Source organism: Athene noctua, chromosome 3 (assembly GCF_965140245.1).
Source record: "Athene noctua chromosome 3, bAthNoc1.hap1.1, whole genome shotgun sequence".
Lineage (NCBI taxonomy): Eukaryota > Metazoa > Chordata > Aves > Strigiformes > Strigidae > Athene > Athene noctua.
The window spans coordinates 88,147,309-88,169,939 of record NC_134039.1 but is presented as its reverse complement, the minus strand read 5'-3'; the positions used below and the strand labels follow the sequence as shown (position 1 = coordinate 88,169,939).

The 22,631-nt window shown below is 57.5% G+C and overlaps 1 protein-coding gene across 11 annotated transcripts in view; it reads left to right on the top strand.

The window, feature by feature from the left end:
• Positions 1–22,631, top strand: part of SHANK3 (SH3 and multiple ankyrin repeat domains 3) — a 351,907-nt gene that overhangs the window by 269,578 nt on the left and 59,698 nt on the right. For all 11 annotated transcript variants that reach the window (XM_074903628.1, XM_074903636.1, XM_074903627.1 and 8 more), the window contains one exon: positions 12,342–12,466. In XM_074903628.1, the coding sequence (XP_074759729.1) occupies positions 12,342–12,466 (125 nt within the window). The remainder of the gene's footprint in view (positions 1–12,341; positions 12,467–22,631) is intronic.

The following is a 22,631-nucleotide window of genomic DNA, read 5'->3' as shown; positions in this document are numbered from 1 at the left end:
ACGTGCATTGTACAGAAAATGCCATTCGTGGCAAACGTGCTTCTCTCGCACTTTCTGGGGTGTTTCTCTGGTACAGATGCTGGTATTCGTAGCTTTGCTTTTGTAGGAGTGTTCAGCTCTGCCTGTTACTGGGCGTATGAAGTGCATCTGCTCTGTTTCAGGTGCAGATATAACCCCCGTGGGCAGGGCCTGTGTCCTCTATGGCTTTATTTTCTTTTTTAACAACTGAAGTATTTCACTATACCTTGGCTGTGTAGAGTTGGGGTCCTTCTCCTGGGAGCCCTGGCTACGCCAGGGTTCAGCCCCCACACGAGGGCAAACCAGTAGATGTCTGTTCTCCTCCGTGCCCTCGACCCCGTGCAGCCGGGGAGCCTCTGCTCATGGCCGGGGCACGCGTCCCCCGCCAGCCCCGGGGCCCCCAGTACCTTGGACCGGTTGGGGACTGTGGCTCCTCTTGCCAGAAACCGACCTTATTGCTACCGAAAACGAGAGTCCCCTGGGGACTGGGAACGAGCGTGCTGCTGTTGGCAGAGGAAGCAGGCTCGGGGGGCAGGTCCGCCTCCGGCTGCAGAGCCCTGGCTCCGGCCGTTGCAGACCGAGGGCTGGGGAGAGCCGCGAGCGGAGGCACGGCCGCGCGTGCCGCGTCCCCCCCGCGCGCAGGCTGCAGGATCCGCGGGGAGAGCTCAAACCCGCGGCCGCCAGCTCCCTGGGCAGTGCTGCTCCTTTCCTGGACCTCAGTGCGGCTGAAGATCGTTGTGATTCGGGCTTTAATCTTGGGTGTGATTTTCTGTGGGGACTCCTGAATTGCCTTTGTTCTGCCCGTTGCGCGAAAGGGCTCGGTGTGCCAGTGGGTGTGTTTGTGTCCCTGGCAGAACATGGTCGCTGTCTCTTCCTCCCCTCTCTCCCCTTCCCTGTATATGTGTCATACGTGTCTGTCCGTGTGCTGCTCGCATCACTCTGTGGAACGTCAAGTGAAACTTCAGGGCTCAAAATGGCATCCATTTTTTGTGCCAGATCAGACTTGCAGCTATTGTGTTAGGAAAAACGGGATAAATTTTGTCCGGTTTCCTTTTTTCTTTCTTTTTTCCTTGTTTGCCCTCCTGACATTTGTAGGCTCTGTATTTTCCTTTGTCTGCTGAGGCTGAAAGACGGGACTTGGAGCGGATTAATCAGTGGGCGTGAGGCTGTGTGGGACTTGGGTCTGGCTTAGGGATTCGCAGCCCGGCGTTGCTGCAGGGGACACCGAGCAGTGCGTGGCTGCAGAGGGCCCTGGCTTGGGAGCCCCGGCAGGGTGGGCACAGGCTGTCGTGCTGCCATCTGCCACGGGTGCTGCTGAGTCTGCTGAAGCCCCTCGGGGAGCAGCAGCCTCTTGGCAGAGAGGTGAATGTGGTGGCTCTGAGGCACCCCCGGGTTCCCCAGCCGCTCAGCCCGGTGCTGCCGTGGGATCCACGCTGGGAAGAGTGCAGGGACTCTGTCTTGGCCCCGTCGGTGTTGCCACCGCTCACGCTCCATTTAGATGCTCCATGCAGAACACCTGAGGCTTTGGGGGGTGAACCCGGGAAGGGGTCTGAAAACGGGAGGGGCCACAGCATCAGCCAAGTCCCTGCAGAGGGAGGGAGCTGGCTATTAAGTGAGACTCAGCCGGGTGATCCTCAAAGGAAGCTGCACATGGTGCTGCAGGGGATGGTGAAGGTCTTGCATGGCTCCTGCCAGCCTTGCTGAGGGCTGATTCTCGCCCAAGCCCAGACCTGCCCGTCCGTGTGAGCCGCCCCATCAGCCTCACCCGCGGCAGAGGGCAGCCTCCCCCGCCCCGGGGAGCCAGTCCCCCCAGCCTGTCCCCTCCATCCAGCACTGGGAGGAGGAGATGTCCCACTCCGACCAGCAGAGCGTGGGACAAAGGTTATTTTATCCCGGTCCCCGCAGGAGAGGAGCAGCAGCTTTCAGGTGTGGGACTTGCCTGCAGCCACAGCCTTGGCGAATCCGGAGGAGCAGCTGGGGAGCGGAGTCGCAGCTGCTTTGCTCAGGACTGTGACAGAAAGCGATATGCAGGTGGATTCGTTTCTTCGTTTCTTGGCCCGGAGAGACTGTCCTGACCTTCCACATACACACCTGCGCTCAAAATGCTGAAAGGTGATAGATAGTTCTGGGCTTGTAATACCCTGAACTCAAGCAGTCAGTCTTCGCTGCTTGGCTAGAGCAGCCTCCCCCTTCCTGGCTAACCAGACCACAGATCAGGCGCTGTCTGTTTAGGAATATGATCCATGAAATATTCATGCATCCTTCCCTGGGGCCACCCCTGTAAACAGTGGCTGTTACAGCTCACGCCGTGACTGCACCTCACATGATCTCAGCAAATCCACGCTCCCAGTTCCCGGGGCAGAGGAATATTGTTCCTGAGGAGGTTAATGCCCCTTGGCATCTGGTGATGGTGGGTTCCATGGGAGTGGGAGAAGGATGCACAGTCCCTGACTTGGGAATTTACTCTTTAGGAAAGGGGTAGATGATTTTATGAATAGCCAACATATCACCAATAATACAAATTAAGTGTTAAAAGAAAAGAAAAGCAAATGGCTGTAAGTCCTTGCTTCAGGGCACGAGCTTTCTTTTGTCTCCTTAGTCTGGGGAGAGGCCCCCAGGCAGGGCAGGTGGTTGGGGAGGTCCGAGGGTGGCTGCCCCCCATGGCTCTGTGTGTCCCAAAGCACCGCAGCCACTGCGCTGTTGGGGAGAAGATGCTGCACAGACCCACTGGGGGGCTGGATTGCTCCTGCTTCCTCCCAAACGTTCTCAGTTTGTTATTCCCCCCCCCGCCCCGGCTCTCAGGCCAAGCAGGCCCTCCCCCCGCTCTCCCCGTGCGCTGCCTCCACGCAGAGCCCAGACCTGCCTTTGGGTGCTGCCGGCTCGCCCGCTGCTCCCCCGAGCAAGTGCCCTTGTCACGCTGCCTGCCCCGGCACCACGGCCTCCCCCTTCCCCGGCCCTCCTGCTCTCCTCCTCTTCCTCCATGGCCTCCCCCATCCCTGAGCCCTCCCTCTCTCCATGCCCCACAGGCCGGGTTCCTCCGGTGCTGCCCACTCGATCCCAGTCGATCCCACTGGATCCCAGGGTCGAGGCCCAGTTCTGGCAGTGGGGGAAGGCGCAGAGGGCTTGGCTCAGGGAGGATCTCTGCCTGGGGGTCATCTGCCCACTTCACAACCCCCCACTTGCTTTTTTGCCGTGTTTTGCCCGCAGGAAGGTTAAAGTTTGATGTTCAGCGTCAGATGATTGTGTTTGCATCGCTTTGTGCACAGACTGGGCAGAGGAGCTGGTACACAGGCACTGAGACTGGTGGCCCCGCGTGGATTTTGGGGGAGCAGCCCCCGAGCACAGGACCTGTGTCACTTGAGGCTGCAGTTCTGTCCAGCACTCCGTGGGAGACCCTCAGGCTCAGGAGCCTCTGCCAGCACTGGGGGGTGCCTGGGGCTGGCTCTCGTGGGCCTGGCCAGGGTCTCTGACAGCCGCAGCTCCTGCCCTGCTCGGCCCTGGGGACATGTGAGCGGAGCATGAGGGACATGGAGCACGAGTGACACGGAGCACGAGGGACACAGAGCGCGAGGGACATGGGGTGTGAGGGACATGCAGGCAGAGCCTGAGGGTCTCGCTGCTGGGCTGGGGCAGAGCGGAGCTTGTCCTCACGCCCTGGGGCGGGTTTGGGGACACAGTGCTGGTATCCTAGAGTTTCATGGAAATGGAAGAGCTCACTGATGGTTTTCAGAACTTGGCTCTTGTGCAGAGTTGTGACACTTTGCGACCCTCAGGATGAGCAGAAATTGGGACTGGAGGTGTTTGGACAGAACACATCAAACCCCAGGTCTGTCACCGTGTTGCTGAGGGTGGTGTCTTCGTGATGGAGTTCCAATGGAAGAGCAGACACAAGGCCCAGCAGAGTCTAGATATGGCAAATGCTACTTTATTGTAGCCTTAGAAATTTAAAAATTCAGGAGCTGATTTTAAATAACTTCCATAACACCCCTTTTCTCCCCACTCTCAGATACACGTACTCTGTTAGTACTTGTCACCTATTGACCGTTAGTACTTGTCACCTACCCACTGCCTTGGCACTGTTGGGGTGCCAGGACGGGGCTGTGCCACCTCCTGCCCTGGCCCTTACATGAGACACCTTCAGGATTTTAGGTGAGAAGTACCAAGGCAGCTAAAGTATTATTTTAGTTTGCAAGCTGTAAATGTATTTCTGGTGAAGTACCTGGGATCTTGTGGTTTGACCCCGACCTTAGCAATTTGCTCTGCTTGAATTAACTTGTAATATTTTTCACTGCTAAGTTTGGCTAGTAATAAAAGTAACTTGTCCAAGAAAAGCAGTATTTGAGAATAGAATAGAATAGAATAGAATAGAATAGAAATAGAAATAGAAATAGAATATTTTCAGCTGGAAGGGACCCTCCAGCATCATCTGGTGCCACTGCCTGAGCACTCCAGGGCTGACCGAAAGTCAGAGCTGTTGTGGAGGGCATTGTCCAAACGCCTCTTGAACACCGACAGGCCGGGGGCACCGAGCCCCTCCCCAGGAGCCTGTTCCAGGGTCTGGCCACCCTCTGGGTAAGAAATGCTCCCTCCTGCGCAGCCTGAACCCCCCCGGCACAGCTGGGAGCCATTCCCCGCGTCCTGTCCCTGGATCCCGGGGAGCAGAGCTCAGCACCCCCCTCTCCCCTCCCCTCCCCGGGAGCTGCAGAGAGCCCTGAGGTGAGGCCGCACCAACACTGCGCACAGCGGGACAACCCCCTCTCTTGACCACTGGCCATGCTGGGTTTGATGCCCCCCGAGATGTATTTTGCCCTCTCGGTGCCAGGGTCCCAGGAATCCTGCATCTCAAACCGTGATCAACTGTGAGCTGCAAGAGTCAAACTCAGGAGGGGAGAGAGAGCTCAGGGGTCCGGGCAGGGGGGGGAGAGCTCGGGGGTCCGGGCAGGGGGGGGAGAGCTTGGGGGTCCGGGCAGGGGGGGGGGAGAGCTCAGGGGTCCGGGCAGGGAGGGGAGAGCTCAGGGGTCCAGGCAGGGGGGTGAGAGCTCGGGGGTCCGGGCAGCGGGGGGAGAGCTCGGGGGTCCGGGCAGGGGGGTGAGAGCTCGGGGGTCCGGGCAGGGGGGGAAGAGCTCGGGGGTCCGGGCAGGGGGGGGAGAGCTCGGGGGTCCAGACACGGTTCTGGCCGTGCAGGTTCCGCCGGCCCAGCTCTGTGGCCCGGGTGCCCCTCGGGGTGCCGCGGGGTGCAGGCAGCAATGCGCCTTCTCGGCAGCGGTGGCGTGGCGGGGGCAGAGCTGACCCCTCTCGGGGACCCTCCCCTTGGCTTCTGGGGGCCTGGAGGGCAGGACTGGGGGGCTGCATGGCCTTTGCCCTCAGGCCCGTGGTGTTGAGGGGGTTGTCAAAGCCACCCCAGGGCGTCCTGGCCCTTCCAGGGTTCTCCCGCCTGCCGGGCGCCGCTGGAGCTGGTGGCCCTGGTGTGAGAGTGCCCCAGCGGTGGATTTTTGAGGCCGGGAAATGGCCGCCGTGATCACATTGCACAAGCAGAGCTGTGCTGGTAACCTGACAGCTCCTCGAGAGTACGAATTACACTCCCTGAGATTTAAATTCATGAGCTTTTGCAGTGAACGGTAGACCTCGTTATTAGGAAATTTTACCTCATTACCAGTGAGAATTTCTGTAATTTAATTCCAAACCTTTTGATTTAGTTTTGCCTTTGCCAGTTGGATAAGAGATCCTCTTTAAATCTTATCTCCTTCCTGGGTAGGCACTTGGAGATGAATTGTCACCAAATTACATACTTCTGTCCTAAAGCTCTCCTGCAGGCTCTGATCTGGGAGCGGTGTTTTGGAGGGTCTGGTCCTAGGCTGGGTTTTGTGGTGGCCGGTTTTCTGTGTTCAACCTTTGCTCGGACTCGGTCCAGATTCCCGGGTTGCATGAGGAGTATAGTGTCCTCCTCCTCCACCGGGGCTACAGCCAGCCCTGAGTTGTTCTGCTTGCTATCTCTTGGTTTGTTGGTGTTGGGCTGTAGGCAGTGGCTGGGCTGCCGACGAGGCTGAGATTAAGCTAATTGAGCAGGAGGCAGAGGCCGACTGGACGTGACGGGAGAGGTGGGACATGACAGCGGTGAGGAGGCTGGCGGAGTTTTGGAGGAAAGGCTGGATTTTGTCAGTGTGTGCAGGGGAGCGATGCGAGAGATGGGCAAACTTCACACAACACTGAGAGGAAATACTGGGGACCTCTGGGGTCCCCAGAATGTAACCTCTCGGTGAGACCAGGTGAGACCAAGGTTACCTAGGTAATGGCTTTGGAAATAACAGATTTGAGTACAGATGTGGCAAAACTGGGGTGAATGGGGGAAAAGTAGTTAGAGACAGATTGTTCATTTGGGAGGAAACTGGGGCAGCCAAAAGGAGTGTCAGGAACCCGGAGAAAGGTTGCGGAGGCAGGTGACTGATGTGACGGGGCTGTTTGTCAGGGGTTTCTGCTGGGCAGCTCTGCTTGCTCACCACGGCCCCGATCGGGGCAACCAACCAAACCTGTTCTTGGGTCCCTGGTCCCCGGCCGTCAGCGGAGCAGCTCTGCAGGTGGATGGAGTCTGGGTGCTGGGCCGGTGCCTGCCCCAGCCCCGCCGGCATCCCGGCGCCTCCTCCCGCGGCGGGCTCTGGGGAGGGGGGGGAGCCCTCCCCAGATGTGTCTGAGCCATCGCTCTGCCGTGGCCAGTGCCGACTCCAGGCTGTTGGACAGGCCCTGCCTGCAGCCGTGCAGGGCTCCCGTGGCCGGAGGAACACGGGTTTTCCACATCAGGCTTGTGGGCTGGGCGGGTGCCTGGGGACCCCGGCAGTCGGGGCTCTCCATAGCCGTGGGTTTCTGTTCACCCTGTGCCCCGGCCGGGGCACTGTTCTCTAGAGGTGCTTCTGCCCCTCCCAGCAGGCTCTGGTGGCTTGGAAGGAGACACCCCCACCACCAAGGTCTCCTGCACGTGGCGTGGTTTGCAGGGGCTCCACATTTATTTCATTTAGGTCTGTTCTGTTCTGAGAAAGCGATGTGCCCAGTACCCATGGGCTTACCAAGCCAGGCAGGGCGAGGCTTTCAGGGGGAAGCTGGTTTTATGGCTTTTCTGGCACTTCCCCAGGGAGCGTTAATTGCTGTGGACGGCAGGAGGATTTTCTCCCTTTGCAGGTCCTGGGCAATCTGGAGCAGTCTCAGTCCCCACCAGGTATTAGCACAGCCCTGACACGTTTGACTGAACGATGACTGAAAGCAGCTCTAGGGAAAGCTCTGGCACCAGGCAGGCGGTGGCAGACTCCAGTGAATGGAAGGTTTCCCCTGTGTGGCCTGAGGCAGACGGGACGTCCAGCGCCGGCTTGCACCCACACCCAGAGGTCACAGCCCCTCCGTCCGCTGCCAGGCGTGGCCTTGGCGCCCGGAGCAGGGACCCCGCAGACTTCATCCTCTGCATGGACAGGGGGGCTTTAGTTTGTATTTACTCATCCATTACTTAGAGCTTCTTTCTCATTCCCTGTGACTGAGCATGGAGACTTCACGCAGTAGCGAGGGAGAGCTGGTTGCTTCCTCTGTCTGCGTTTCTCCCCCTCCTGTATTAAATTATGCTTCTGATATTTGTTTTATAAGGATACAGTTCTGACTTCAGGATGCATTTTCTTGTTTACTGAGTCTTTAAGGCGCTAGTGACACTTTACAAATGGTGTATCACGGCATGCAGTTACTGTAGATATATGGCTTCCAGCCCCCAGAAAATGGTGTGCCTGGAGTCCTCATGTAGCACATCAATAATGCAGGTGACAAAAGCAGCTATAAGGCTGGGTTCTGAGGTTAATTGTATCTGTATTCCCTATCAGTTTATATCTTTATCAATACGATAAACGCATCCTTGACCTGTCCCTCGGGTGACTCTTCTCTGAGCCGTGGTTCAGGATCGGGCTGCCGACAGCCCGCGGGTGTTGGACCTGCTGGGAGAACGTGGTTTGCTCCCGTCAGGCTCCTTCTCCTGGCTAGGAAACCAGTTAATTGCCATCTGCCCAACTCTGTCCTCCCCAGGGATCAGGACATCCACTTAACCTTTTCCTGCCTTTGCTGTGGTGGGTGTGAGGGGAGGGCAGTACTGCTCTGTCACGCTGACGCTCCCGTCCTGTGAAGTGCAGTGCTGATACCGTATGGAAACCATATCTCTCCTTACATCAGTAATTTACTTGACATTCAGAGAGCCCAAGTCTCCCCTTTTCTTATTTTCAGAGGTTCAGGCAATACACAAGGTCATCCTCACCTTAAACCTGGTATCCTGCCGGGCCTGGGTCTGGCCCCAGTTCATGGGCACCTGGTTTGCAGCCTCAGGCTGCAGCACGGTCACGTTTGTGGTTCTTTGAACTTCAGACTATTGAAAGAACTTGCTGGTCAACACTGATCCAAAGAGTTGAATTTTACACTGGGAAAGTCCTGAAGGATTTGGAGAAATCAAATGTTACACTGGCATTTCTAAAAATAGGTAGGATGACTTGTCAACTGTTTGCCACTTCAGCTCGCTTCCATCAAAGGAAGAAGTCATGGAAAGCTGCTGATAAAAAACACGTAACATCATTCAGCATATGAACGTGTTGTCAGGCAAACTTTGTCTTGGTCTGGTGCTAGCCAATGGCGATATGATTTATCAGAAAAAAGCTTGCATAAAAATTTTAAATAAAATAATAAGGGGTATGGTAAATGATGGCAATTGTTTTATCTGCATAAAATCAGTGTCGATACATTTTAGACAAATGAAAGAGGACGTAGGGGTCACATTTATTGGCGTGACCTGACATCAGAGGAGACACATGCACAAGATCATCCACTGAATCTGTTATTAAATCTACTGCTTCATTAGGGCTTCGACACTGCTCTTAAAAAATGCATTGTTTTGGTAACAGAGTGGTGATGGATGACTTATCTAGGCCTGTTGATACGGTACATCATTATCAGTCCTGCTGACAGAAATGACCCACGCTTCTGCACACACCAGCTGAGGTGAGGGGGGACCCGCAGGGACCTTTGCTGAAGGCTCTGCCCTTGTTGTGCATGAGATCAGACTCAATAATCATGTTTTTTTCTGACTTGCATGTTGCACGTCTCTAAGGCAAATGGTTTGTTCAAGCATCATCAACAACTAAAGACGACATTTGGTGTTCGGTTCTTAGAAAGTTAGCCTGGGTCCTTCAGTGTGCCTTGCCCAGAGCTGCCCTACACCAGCAAAGAGTCTCCTTTTACCGCTGGCTCTTCTGAGTGAGGATGAGCCAGCGGATCCTGCATGGACTCAAGACTCGTGTGAGCAGAAGCCACCGCTGTCAGTCTGCTGAAAAGCCCCGAGTAGGAGCCTTCGGCCCAGCTGGCCCCCAGGTTGCCAGCCTGGCCAGTGGTGCAGGAGCATTTTGAATTCCTGGGCTCTGCACACATTTGGGTCGGCTGTTTCAGGCACTCGTGGCCTCCCTGTGGTGTTTCTTACCAACCAGCCTTAGCATCTCCCCAACACACCTGAGAATTCCTCTGCTCGAGGTGGGGGACAGCACAAGCCATCGCAGCCAAGCTCTGAGAGTCTGTGTTGGCCTCCAGGCCCTTCCTGAGGCTCCTCTGTCCATCACCCTTCGGAGAGAGCGGGGCAGAGCGACACGCTGCGACATCAACTGCCCCGTCTCCCAGGAAGCTGTACCCCATCAAGACCACTAGACCTGCACTTGACCTGAACCGTCAAGACACTAGACCTGATCTTCCTGCTTGTGCAGAGATGGAGCGGGATGATCCGCACCAACCCCGTCGGTGCCGGGAGCTCTGCGCCGCGCTGTTACCCCGGGCCGGAGGCGGTGCCAGCTGCTGGCCAGCCACTGCTCAGCACCAGAGGGTAGATGTGTCAGGCACTGATGTCTTCCGATGCACAAAATGCTGCATCGCCAGGCAAAACGAGGGCGTCACTGGATGCTGGCCTTCAGCAAAGTGGCTGTCCTGGGCAGAGGAGGGATAAAACCCCCTCGCTGACCCTCCAGTGTGTGTTACACTTCCAGGAGAGCGCAGGTCTGTCAGAGCATGGCTGGGCTTTTCAGCCACTGATTCCTAATGGGTCAATAATTTTCTCTGTCTGTGACAGTTGGGTGATATGGAATGTCATCTCTTGTCTGTGCAGGCAGGGAAAGCGGAGTAGCTGGCACAGGTGGTCTCAGGATGGCACCTTCTCCCCCCCCTTGCCAAGTCCTCCTGTATCTGGTGGCCCATCTTCAGCTTCATCTCTGAGGCTGCTGCCAGCTCAGAACAGCCCAGACCCAGAGCAGTGGAGGTGGCACAGCCCCCTCTAGTCCTGGCTCTAAGTGGAGTTAGGCTGGAGTGGCCTTGGAGGCTGCGGGGCCAGCGGCCAGTGTCCTCGTTCTGCGAGGCAGCAGCTCCTTGGGACGGGGACTTCTCCTTCCTCACCGCAGCTGCTGGGAGCAGCCGTCTGCCTGGTGACACGGGGAAGCCAGCAGTGAGGTTGTGTCCCCTTAGAAAAGGGACGTCCCGAGCTTCTCCTGGATCCGCTTCAGGTGTTTCCGGGTGATGTAAGGCTGGTGAAGAGGCCCTCACTGACCCAGTGCCGTGGTCTCGTGTAGCGAGACACGACTGAGAAGGGTCAGGGTGAGGTTAGTTGGTCACTGGGTGATCTCCAAGGGCTTTTCCAACCTCAATGATTCTGTGATGATTCTGTGAATCCCCTCTGCACGAAAGCAGGTACACAGGCAGCAGAGCTGTTGGCATTACAGAAATAAAAACCTTCTTGGAGAAAAAAGACCAGCCCCTGCAACAGCCACAGCTGATGTTCTCTGTGCTGGGCACAGCAACCCCTCTGGGTACCACTGACAGTTTCAGGAGACCAGAGTCTGGCAGCGTTTCTGTCAGCACTGGCGTGGCCAGCAGGGCCAGGGAAGGGCTCTGAGCCCTGGGCTCGGCACTGGGGAGGCCGCCCCTCGCTGAGGTGGTTCAGTGTTGGGCCCCTCACCCCACAAAGGCCATTGAATGACTCGAGCGTGGCCAGAGAAGGGCAACGGAGCTGGGGCAGGGTCTGGAGCACAGGTCTGCTGGGGAGCGGCTGGGGGAACTGGGGGGGTTCAGTCTGGAGCAGAGGAGGCTGAGGGGAGACCTCCTGGCCCTCTGCAACTCCCTGCCAGGAGGGGGCAGAGAGGGGGGATGAGTCTCTGGAGCCAAGGCCCCAGCGCCAGGCCCCGAGGGAATGGCCTCAAGCTGCCCAGGGCAGGGTCAGGCTGGCTCTGAGGAAGGATTTCTGTGCAGAAGGGGCTGTTGGGCCTTGGAATGGGCTGCCCAGGGCAGGGGGGGGTCCCCGGGATCCCTGGAGGGGTTGAAGAGTCAGGCTGAGCCAGCGCTGAGGGATCTGGGGGAGTTGGGAACGGTCAGGGGGAGGGTCATGGTGGGGCTGGAGGAGCTGCGAGGGCTTTTCCAACCCAGATGGTTCTGGAAATTCTGTAAAGGTTAGCTGGGGCCTTTCTGCTTCATTTCTTTAATGGATCTGAGGTTTCTCAACACCTGCAAGACTCTCCTCTTGGTAAACAGACAAAGGAAGCTTGTTCCTTTGTCACATCACACCAGACAAGGTAGCACACATCAGATGTCACGCAAGCACTTCCCTGCTGGGAGTTGGGTGTCCCCCATGCAAAATTCCTTCATCCTGGATGGGCAGTGAAGATGGTCTGGGGCTGGATAATGTAAGTGCGCTGCCTGGATCCCTCTGAGAAAGTCCCTTCCCTGGAAATGGTGTTCTGGGGGCAGGGGCAGGTTTTCCAACCAGGAATGCAATTAAAACCTCCCCGATGGAGGATGGTGTTCATGGGGCTGATGTGGACGCCCACTGCTGAGCTGATGGTCTCCTGCAGGACCAGCCTGAGAGGCAGCGGCACCCCGGGGTGCTGAGCGTGGGTGTCCTGTCTGTGCTGGCACGGGCGGGTGGTGCACGTGGGCTTTTTCCTCTGGTGACCGTGGAAGAGGCCTGGAGCTGTGAGCTGGGCCGTGGACACAGCGGGAGGGGATTGCTCACAGGGTGTTCTCGAGGGAGATGGATGAGGCTTTAGGGATCTTTTGGGCACGTGGGTGACTGGGGAGGCTCTGGGGCCGTCTCAGGGTCTGAGCTGATCACTGCTGTAGAAAAGTAGCATTAGCTCTGGCCCCAGCACTGATGTCCAGCTGAGCCTTGCTGCATGTTCTTTCTGAAGCAATATAGAGATTTTCCTGGGCTCCTGGACATTCTTGGCTGCTTTCTGGTTGCTTTTTGCCGCACTGTCTGAATCGCTCTCTCTCTTTGTGTTTTGTAGCTGAAACCCCAATTGAGGAGTTCACCCCAACCCCAGCCTTCCCAGCACTCCAGTACCTGGAATCTGTGGATGTGGAAGGTGTCGCGTGGCGAGCAGGGCTTCGCACCGGGGACTTTCTGATTGAGGTGAGCCCGGCCGCGGCAGGGAGGGGCACCGGGGCCGCCCGCAGCAGCTGCCTCCGCAGGACAAGGGTCTGCGTCTTGCATCAAATTATTTTCCTTTATAAGGTGTTTTGAGAGCTGGGTAGTGATTGTTACTGAAATGCTTGCTGCCTGGATGTCTTGGTGAAAAACTGCACTTCAGGGGCAATGGTTCAAGCAGATACATGCGCTCTGTGCTGACGGGTTCCCTTCTGCTCGCTGAAGTGACAGGGAAAACGGAGTTTGAGGAGCCTTGTTAGATGCCCTCTCTGGAGGCCAGTTGGGATTGGTTCGGACTGGTATTTATTACAGCTTGGCCCGGCGTGGTGCAAGTTACTGGGGTCTGCGGAGAAGAATTCAACTGGCCGGGTACGCAGGGCTCTGCTCTTGTGTCTCCCCTCTCCCGGGAAGGCGATGGGGGGGCTCTGTACCGCCTGTGCTCTGCTCTGGGGCCACAGCCGACCTGACTGGGTTTTCCTGGTCGTGTTTAAAGGAAAGTGGGGATTAGAGTCACTGGCAGCTTCACCTTAAGCAAGTGGTTGGAGGGCTCAGCAGCAAGGCCCGGCGAGGGGGAACAGGGTGCAGTGTCCCCAGGGCACAGGCAGGAGCCTGAGGAGAGAACCAGGGTAGGTCCTGGCAGCTCTGCAGCAGCCAAGCACTCGCTCCCGCAGCTTGGCATTATTGTTATTTCTATTTTGTTGCTTGTATTAGTGTAGGCGCAGAGCCTCAGCGGCGGGTCAGGAACGCTGCGGTAGGTGCTGTGTGGTGGGGGCAGTGGTGGCCATGTCCCTGCTCCTGCGCTGGGGCTCGCCCGTCCCTGGGCGCCGCGGCGACGCTGCAAGGAGCATCTTGGTGCATCGGCAGCAGCGACCGCAGCAGAGGAGAGGTTTACAGAGTGATTCAAAGGAGAGCGATAACATTAATTGGTTAATGTTTGTTGGGAGTCTCCTCGCTATAGGAGGAAAGTGTAGGAGACGTTACTGTGGTACTTGCAAGTGAAGATGATGTTCGGAATCCGTGCCCAAGTGGTCCGGTATGAAGAGGCCGAGTCTGCGTTTCTTAAAGCCAGGGCAAAGGCAGTTGTAGTAAGGCGGCTGGGAAATGATTAAAGTGTTTGTGAACTCGTTCAGGACGCCCGTTCCTGTCACTTAGTTGTAAAGGGGTCCCAGAGAGTTGCAAACAGAGGTGTGTCCGCTGCCGGTGCAGGAGGGATGGGAGATGAATCCTGCCCCTTCCAAGGCAGCGGCGGTGGCGGCAGAGGTGGGGTGAGGCCAAATTGGCACCACGTCTGTGAAGGGACTGTGGGTTGGGGTGGGAAGGGGGACTCGGGGCCAAGGTTGGAGGCGGGCGGACGGTCGGGCCCCGCCGCGAGTCTCCTGGCGGCAAGTGCCGGGCAGCACACACTGGACAGGCAGTGCGACGGCCCAGGGAGGGCTGGCACCCGCGGGCTGGGGCTTGCTCCATCTTCCTGTGCAGAAATCGCAAGAATGCAGCGTCTGACATGGCCTTGGCCGGCGGGGCGGTGCTGGGGGGGTGGCTGTGTGTGGCGCAGGGCGGGCAGCGCTGTGCCTGAGCGGTGCACGTGTGCTGTTGTGCTGGTTGTGGTCCTGGGGCTGGGCAGGTGGGTGGTCGGGCTTTGCTGAGCTCAGCTCCTGCCATCCACTCTGAAAAACGCTATGCTGCAGGGGTGGCCATCGCCGCTGGGCCAGGCAGGCGGTCGGGGCGCCCCGGAGCTCCCTCAGGGCTCCCTGGGATCCTTTTGCCGCAGCAAGAGCCTCAGACGCAGCGACGGGCCTGGCGTTGAACATGTAGTTGATGGAAAGCCTCTGCCCGAAGCAGGGACCGGCTGCCACGCGCTGGATGTGCAAGTCGGGGGGTCCCGGGGTGGTGCCGTGCCCCCTGGCACAGGGAACCCCGCGGCTGGAGGGCCTGGGGGGAGCGGGGAGCCGGGCTGGGGACCCCTCAGCAGAGGGGCAGGTTGGTGCTTGGCCTTAGCTCCGGCGGGAGGAGCAGACCTCTCCTCCACGCTCCTTTCTGCCCTTCGCGGGGCCCAGAGTTGTCCTTGGTGCTTGCACCCAACCCTCTGCAGAGCAGCTCCCGGGGAGGGCGCTCGCTGCGCCCGTCCTGCGCCAGGGCACGGATCTCGCAGGCAGAAAGTGCCCCAAAAGCTGTGAGCGAGGGGGTGCTGGCAAAGGCTGCGTGACCCAAATAGCCTCCAACAACGTCATCTGCCTCGTTGGTGTGTCTTCTGCAGCCTCTGAAGAACGCCAGGGAAGTACTAGTTGCCATAAACCTGACAAAATCGTTCTAGAGCTGATACTTTTTCTGATACGTGGTGTTAGAAACATGACAAAGCAAGGGAGAATTTCAAATGCGTATAAAGCCACGTGGGCTGCGAGGAGGAGGTTAGTGCTGCAGTGGAGCAGCCTCGTCCCGGCTGAGACTCGCAGTCCCTCTCCCCTCCCTCCCTCCCAGTTCGGGTGTTCAGCTGCAGAATAAATGTATTTAGCTGGTAAGCAGCCCTCAGCGGGTTAGCATTTCCCTGGGAGCAGCTAGCTGAGCTGGCTTCCCCTGTGCCTGCGTGATCATTAAATCCATGGCAAGTGGAGCAATAAGCGTGTGTGGTTTCTCTGGGAAGGGAAGCTGGAGGTGGCTTTAGAATGAGCACAGCAGCTTTGCCGCAATGTAAAGCCACATTCCAAGGGCAATACGCAGGAAGGGAGATGTTGTGACACAGCTTGAAGCCTCGTACAGGTCTCTGGGACCCCCTTCATCAACCTGTCCAAGCATGTGGGTTAGAGAGGTGGTAAATCAAGATGGAAGGTGCATGGGCATGTTAAGTTCAAGACTTGTAGCCCGAGACCATTCTCTTACTGAAATTAATCTTCAGTCTTTTGGCTATAAAGATTTCTTCGTCTTGGGGATTAGTGCCAGGCAGCCAGATACAGTTTAGGTGCTTTCACACTGGAGTTAGCAAATACAAATAATGTGCAGCTGGGAAGCCCTGAGAGGTGACTGGCGACAGTGACTGTCTCCATGTCAGAGCTGGCGGTGGCGAACAGCTCCTGCGGTACCACAGAACGGCTCTTGCAGGCAAGGGCCAGGTGGCAGGGACGCTGCTTACACCCCTGACCCGCCCTGCTCTCCCTCGTCCAGCGGCTCAGCCCCTTCTGAAGCTGGGAGGGGGGTGGCTGGGCGCGGGCCTTGGGGACAGCCCAGCTGATGGTGACTGGAAAGAGGCAGCAAAGAGCACCCAGAGGAGCCCTGCAGAGAATCTGCCCCTGGAGAGGGAGCCGAGCTTCAGGCAAACCCCATGTTTTTAGCATTGAGGCTTTTTGTTGATTAACACCAACCTCCAACAGCTGCAGCGCAGGACCTGTCCCGTGGCTGAATGCAGGGCCCCGGCCCCTGCCGAGCCTTTCAGGTCCCACCAGCACCTCCCCGGCCAGCGGAGAGCCGAGGCTGGCCCGGGCCAGCACAACCGGCTGGCGAGTCGGGGTGGCTTTGTCAGCGAGATCCATGCGATGGGTTGTGGGGTTCAGGGTGCTCATTTGACACGCGCTGGTGTCCTCACCTGAGCCTTTCTTCAGCAAGACTGGTCTCTGTTCCTGTTTAACTGGGAAACAGCTGCCTAGTTTTGTGAAGGTGGAAAATTTTATCAGATTCCCCCTCCAGGAGAAGCAGACGATCGTGAAGAAGGAAAGCAAGAGCTCCCTGGTAACTGTCGGGAGCTTTCCATCCCATCACCCACTAGATCGAGGCTGCCGCAGCTCCGCGTTCCCCGGCTCGGCCGGGAGCTGGCCTGAGGTTCCCAACGGGGACACGGACAGACGGACACACAGCGCGCACGGCACGTGCAGACACAAACAAGCAGCCTCACCCTGTTCCTCCCCGGGTGATCAGAACGAAACCCACCAGAAGGGAACACGCGGGGATCTGTGTGTACAGCATGGATCCCGCTGGGAGCTGTCCTTGGGCCCCCAGTCTGCCCAGTAGCCCGGCCCCTAGCTCCCCCAGCCTCTCCAGTTGCTGGTACCTGAGCGTGCAAACCCCTGAGCCTGACTTGCTGGCCCTCGGATCTCTTGACACGTGCACACACACACGTGCACGCACACACGTGCACGTACACGTGCGCTGGATTCCCCAGCCCACAGACGTGTGGTCTGTCCGGCAGCTGGGCTCCGGTCCCAGCTCTCCCCGGCTGCCTCGTGCACAGGCACACACAGACACAAACCAGCCTCCCCAGCAGCTGCTCCAGACACTGGGCCTTACTGGGAGCTGACTCTCAAACCCACTGGTCAGTCTGGTCCCTCCAGTTGCAAATTCCCAGAGTCCCAGTCTCTCCAGTATCTGCCCCAGGTCTGTGGCCTCTCTGATCCCTGGCTCCACGCCTCCTACCCCACTCACTGGCCATCAGCCTGACAATTCCTCATCAGTTAAATGCACCTTATGCTGAGGCCCTTGCACCAGCACAGTCCCTGCCTCCCAAGTCTTTGCAGCTCTAAAATCTCGTAACAGACTGGAGGATCTGGCCCTTGCTCTCTTTCCGCAGAGAGATAACATCTCTTTTTTCCTCACCTTCTGGGCTTGTTGCTTTTTCTGCTCTCCTTTGTTGTGCTTCAAATCCTCTCAGGAGGTCCAGACACTTAAGCCTCCTCTTCATATTGGAGTGAACACGTTGTTTTTAATCCCAGCAAACCCTGTGGAGTGGTCACCAGGGCTAAATCTCCTGCTCTTTGTGTTGACTCAGACCCTGCTTGCCACAGCGTTATCAGTGTGAGGTTAATGCTTGGACTAGATGATCTGCAAGGTCTTTTCCAACTGAGATGATTCTGTGATTCTGTATTTTGGGTGGAAATCTGATCCCGGTTTTATTATTACTTAAGGTTTTACGCACAGTCTGGATTGTGAGCTCATCGGGGAGCTGTCAGGTGCCCGGACGTAATCGTCCGCGCTCACTGGCACTGCCGTGAGGAGAGGAAAACCTGGAAGCCAGGGGGTGCCCAGATCATTCTGCGTCACACCAGGAGGGCAGAGGCGCATCGTGCGCCGCGTTCCTCTCGCGCCCGCCCCCGAGCCCGGACAGAGGCTTCCTGCCGACCTGCCGGGCCTCGGGCTGGCCAAGGGCAGCAAGTGGGCAGGACGTTGGCACCCCCCGGCCTGCCCGGGGATCCAGCCAAGGCGCTCGCATTTGTCTTGCAATCCCTCAGCATTTTCCCGTGAGCTGCCGCTCGCTCTTGGTCTTAGTGTTTCATTTACTTCATAACCTCTTGGTTTACTTCATAACCCCTGTCTCTCTGGCTCCTTTTCTGACCCCTCCATGGCCACTGTCAGGCTCAAACTGCCTCTGGTTGTGCTTTCTGGTGGCCACACTCACTGCTTCGTTCACTGACCTGCTGAAAGCCCAGAGGCCTCCAGAAGGTGCATCTGCCCAGGGTTGAAGAAGAGCAGTCCAGTGAAACTCCAGCAGCAGCTGCTCAGCATCTTTGTTATCTGCTGATCCAGCAACCAGAGGATCCTGTTTTGCAGATTCTTATGCTAAAATGAGTACAAGAACTGAGCTAAGTGATTTGGTATCATCAGGTCTTCTAAAGAAAGGTCTTCTGTTCCAGTGAGGAGGTGTCCCTAGTCCCCAGCTCCCCTGCCTGCTCGAGTGTGACCCAGAGCAGCCCCGGGCAGACCAGGACTGTGAAGGGACAGAAAATTCCCAGGGCTTCTGCTTGCTTGGGCCATGCGGATCAGAGGCATCAAGCTGTGCCCTTGATCTTCCAGCACTGAGATCTCCACCCCTCGGTGTTTCTGTGTACAGAAATAGCCAGAGGAGCGACCTTGGTGTTCGCTCAGCACCCCTGTCACCCGCACCCCCAGCGGAGTGGCTGGAGGGCAGCTCTAAGGTGAAGCCAAGCGTTGTCTTTGCTCTGGCTGCTTTGGCTACCACCAGCTTGTCGTTGTCCTTGTTCACCTGTCACCACACAGGTGCCATCTCCCCGTGTGACACTCGCTGCGGTCCCACAGGGCTGCTGCGGCGCCACGGGCAGGTGGGTCTGCGCTGGGGTTCACCTCCTCTCACTTCAGCCTTGGGTTACCCGGGTGCCTGCACCTGCCTCCTCTCCTCTGCTGATTCTGCCTGTGGAGACCAAATAAAGGTGGGGATGGAATTCGGGGTGTAGTAGATTCACCCGACCTAAGCTGGGCCCTGCCTTAGGATGGGACGAATCTGGTGGATCCGCTGAGCGGCTCTGCCCTGACGGGACGGGGATCCCACGGCAGCTTTCCCCAGGGTAGGAGCCGTTTTGGGGACAGCGCTGCGGTCCCTCGGCAGGAGACACGTTACTCCATCGAGCTGCGGGTGCGAAACGCCAAACACGGAGCCGCTCCTTGGAGCGTTTGGGGCTTGCTCCCTGTGCCATCGGGGGTTCCTCCAGAGACGCTGCTGGAGTCGGGGTGCTGGGGGCACTGTGCACAGAGCTGCGTGTGCAGCCGCCCCTGGTGCTGCTCAGGTTTGGGGGTGGCAAAGCCTCGACAACCAACCAGCGATGCCTCTCCCAGGGTGAGCCAGAGGATTGCGTGGTGTCCCTATGCTCCGAGGTGCTGACCTCTCTGGGGGCGCAGAGGTGACGCTGGGCTGGCTCTGGGTTTGTCCCGTTTGCAGCCCTCTGGCTGCAGGCGCAGGAGAGGGGAACCCTTCCTGGACACAATGTCCCCGCTGGAGATCCAGCCTTTGGACGGGATTCTGAGCGTGGTGTTTCCGTTGCCTCGAGAAGAATGCTGCTGCCTTTCCCATCTCCGGGGCACTCGCTTCCTCATCGCAGTCCCTCTGTCTGCAGAAGTCCCCTCCGTGGTGGGCCAGGGACTCCCATAGCACAAGGTTGCATTGAGGCTTTCCTCGAGGCCGTCACTGCGGAGGCCACGTGTTGAGGTGTGCTGAGCCGTGTGGAGCGGGCAGGAGTGTTCTGCTGTGCCCAAACCCTGTGCTACACATGTAGGTCTGGCTTTATTCAGTGTATAGTCCTGAAAGCTGCGCCGTGGCCATGTTGCTGGAGATGCCTCCATCAGCTGTACCATCGGGTGGTGGCAGGACTTGGGCAGTCTCTGCCAGGAATATGCAGTTTTTTGACTTCCCTTACCACTGCAGATACCTTCCTCTGGCTGCTGAGTGCACTTGCAGCATCTCCAGTCTCCCAGATGTTTTTTCTTGACTCTCTCTGGAAACTGTACAGCTTTTCACTCGTTGGCCTGGATGTCGGATGGCTCTGAAGAATGTTCATTTCCTGTGAGAAACAGTCCTTGTAATAACAGAAAGACAATTAGCAGATACGTTTTCATGGCTTGGTGGACCTTATTCTCAGCCTGAGATATGGTTAAATCCTTACTTGTTGTAGAAATCATAGAATGGTTTGGGTTGGAAGGGACCTGGAAAGGTCATCTAGTCCAACCCCCTGCAAAGAGCAGGGACATCTTCAGCTGGATCAGGCAGCTCCGAGCCCCGTCCAGCCTGACCTTGAACCCTTCCAGGGATGGGGCATCAACCACCTCTCTGGGCAACCTGTGCCATGTTTGACCACCCTTGTTAGAAAAAATGTCTTTCTTATATCTAGGAAACCTGTCTCCCAGTAATACATGAGTCTTTTACATCCTAAATTGGAGGCATTTTCTGTTAGTTCCCTGAGCATGTATCTCATTACAGTTTCTGAGTATCATTTAGTGGGGAAGTGGAGAGAATATTGTCCCATCGCTCCTAGTCAGGGCTCTCTGGGGATCTTTGAGGGTTTTTCCATCAATGAATTACTCTGTTTCACGGTGAATCCATAAGTTTGGGCTGATCTTCCTCCTGAGCCAGCTTTTGAGCCCCCAGCTCGTATGTTCTGTCCTCTGTAGAGTGGCAGAAGTGCTGGCTGGGAGGCGTCCCTGCGATCCTGCTCTGAGGAGGCTGTGGCTCTGTCCAGCCAAGCCTCGGAAACCTCCTGCGGGGTGAGGGTGCTGCCGTCTGTCCGATGGGCTGTCCAGGCTGTACTGCCCTCCTGGGAAATGCTGCTTTGCTAAAGTCTGAGACCGACCTGAGCCTCCCAAACCACAGTTTGTGGCTGTTGGCCACATTCACGACATCATCTGCTACTTCCAGGAAGAGTTTGGCTCATCGTTTTCAGAAGTGCCCAGCAAGCAGCTGTAGGCTGCTTTGGGTTTTTTGTCGTGTTACCTGGGTCTGGACCCTCTTCAGTTCCTCCCCATCTCTCTTGAACTTGACAGCCAAAACCTGAACACAGTATTCCAGGCACAGCCTCACCAGTGCTGAGTGAAAAGGGCAATAACTTCTCTGCGTGAACACGCTGCGGGCTCCCGCCGGGCTGAGTCATCCTGAACCCCTTTTCAGCCTCTTCAGCAGAGGTGGGGCTCGGGCAGCCTCTCCTGAGCCTGGAGCAGTGTTGGGCTGGTCTGCCCCAGCTGTGCGCATTTCTTCTTCCCATTGGTGAACTCAGGAGGGTCCTGTTAGTCCCCAGGATTTCCCCAGGCCCCTCTGGTTTGAAGCTCCATGTTTCACCATGACAGACGCTCCTCCCAATTTAAATATCACCTGCGCTTTTACCGAGGGTGTCCTCCGTGTCGTTACAAGATGGGCCCCAGGACGGGCCTCTGGAGCGCCCAGCCCATTGCCAGCTGCCTGGGCATTAGCCACCGCCTCTCGGGCAGCGTCCAGCCAGCTCTCAGCCCGTCCGGCCCGGAGCTCCTCGGGTTCCAGATGACCGTGCCGCAGGGGTTGGTGTCAGAAGCCTTGCTGGAGCCATGGTGTGCCGCATCCACCACTCCCACCTTGCCCACAGAACTAGTTGTTTTGCCACAGCCATCTTGGTCGAGCGCAGTTTGCTCCGGGAATTCCACGTTTTCCCATTTGGCGCCTTGTCCTGCAGTGTTGGCGCATGACGAAGCCGTGCTCCACGGCCGTGATGAGGCTGAGGAAGGGCTGACTCCCCTTCTCAGACGTGAGTGTCATGTTCGAGACCAGTTGTCGGGGACCTCCCAAGTCACCACGACATCTCCTTCAGCAGGTTCCTCAGCCCCCTCTGCTGAGCCCCCCCCGGGCCTGTGGGCCTGGCTGCAGCAGCTCTTCTCACAAGTCCCTCACCCGTTGCTTCCCCGCTGCTGAGGGGGCTGCCCAGCGTCGCAGCGGAGCGGTACGTGGCCGCTGCGCCGGTCTGGGAGCACGCTCTGCCCGTGAGCACTCCGGTCGTGTCTGTACTGTCCGTGGCGGAGTCTTCACCAGCAGACTCGCATTTTCCCCGAACTTCCTTTTGGTGCCAGTGTACCACTACAAGATGTCCTTGTTCTGCTTCATGTCTTTGATAGTCTTTGCTCCTGATACCATCCCTAGTGCTTGAGCAATGTTTTTATTATTTTGGTGCCTGTCTGTTTCTCCCTCTTGTATGTGCTCTTTGCATTTTATTAAGGATCACTTATCAAGTTCATTAAGGAGCTTGATGCCTTACCAATCAAGCCTTCTGCAAAACCCCCCAGTATTCCTAAATGACAGGCTGGGTGGGTTGTTCCTGAGATCTCAACTTTTTTCTTTAAAAACCAGCACCCCCTTCCCTTTGGGCTTTCCCAGGAAGGTGAAGTCTGTCCTGAGCCTCAGGATCCTGCCCCTCGCCTCTCGCGCCTTCCTCTGGGCGCACGTTGCAGCCATCTTGCAGCGGCTGCAGCCCGAGCCGCCCCGGGACCGCCTTCACCACCGTTTTTTCCCCGTTGGTGAGCAGCAAGTCAAGCAGAAGGTCACTAGCAGCCAGGGCTGGTGTGAGGAAAGGGTCCCAGCGGTCTGGGAGCCTCCGGGATTCCCCGGCCAGTGACCCACTGCCTTCCCAGGATGTCTGCACAGTTGCACTCCTGAGGAGGACGAGGGTTTGCAAGGCTTCCCCCGGTTGTTGATGGACCTCTGGGAACAGCCCGTGTCCCCCCTGTGCCCGGCCTGGGTCAGAGACTTGTGGAGGGCACATGTGTGCTCCCGCGCTGCAGCTCAGTGCGGGCAGGAGCTCCGTCACCCGGAGACGTCTCCCTTCCCGGCCCGTCCTTGTCCCGCAGCCCGTTGGGGACATCCCCGCGTCCTGCTCACACACGCAGCCCCACGTCTCCGCCACAGCAGAGCCCTGCGACCGCCGCG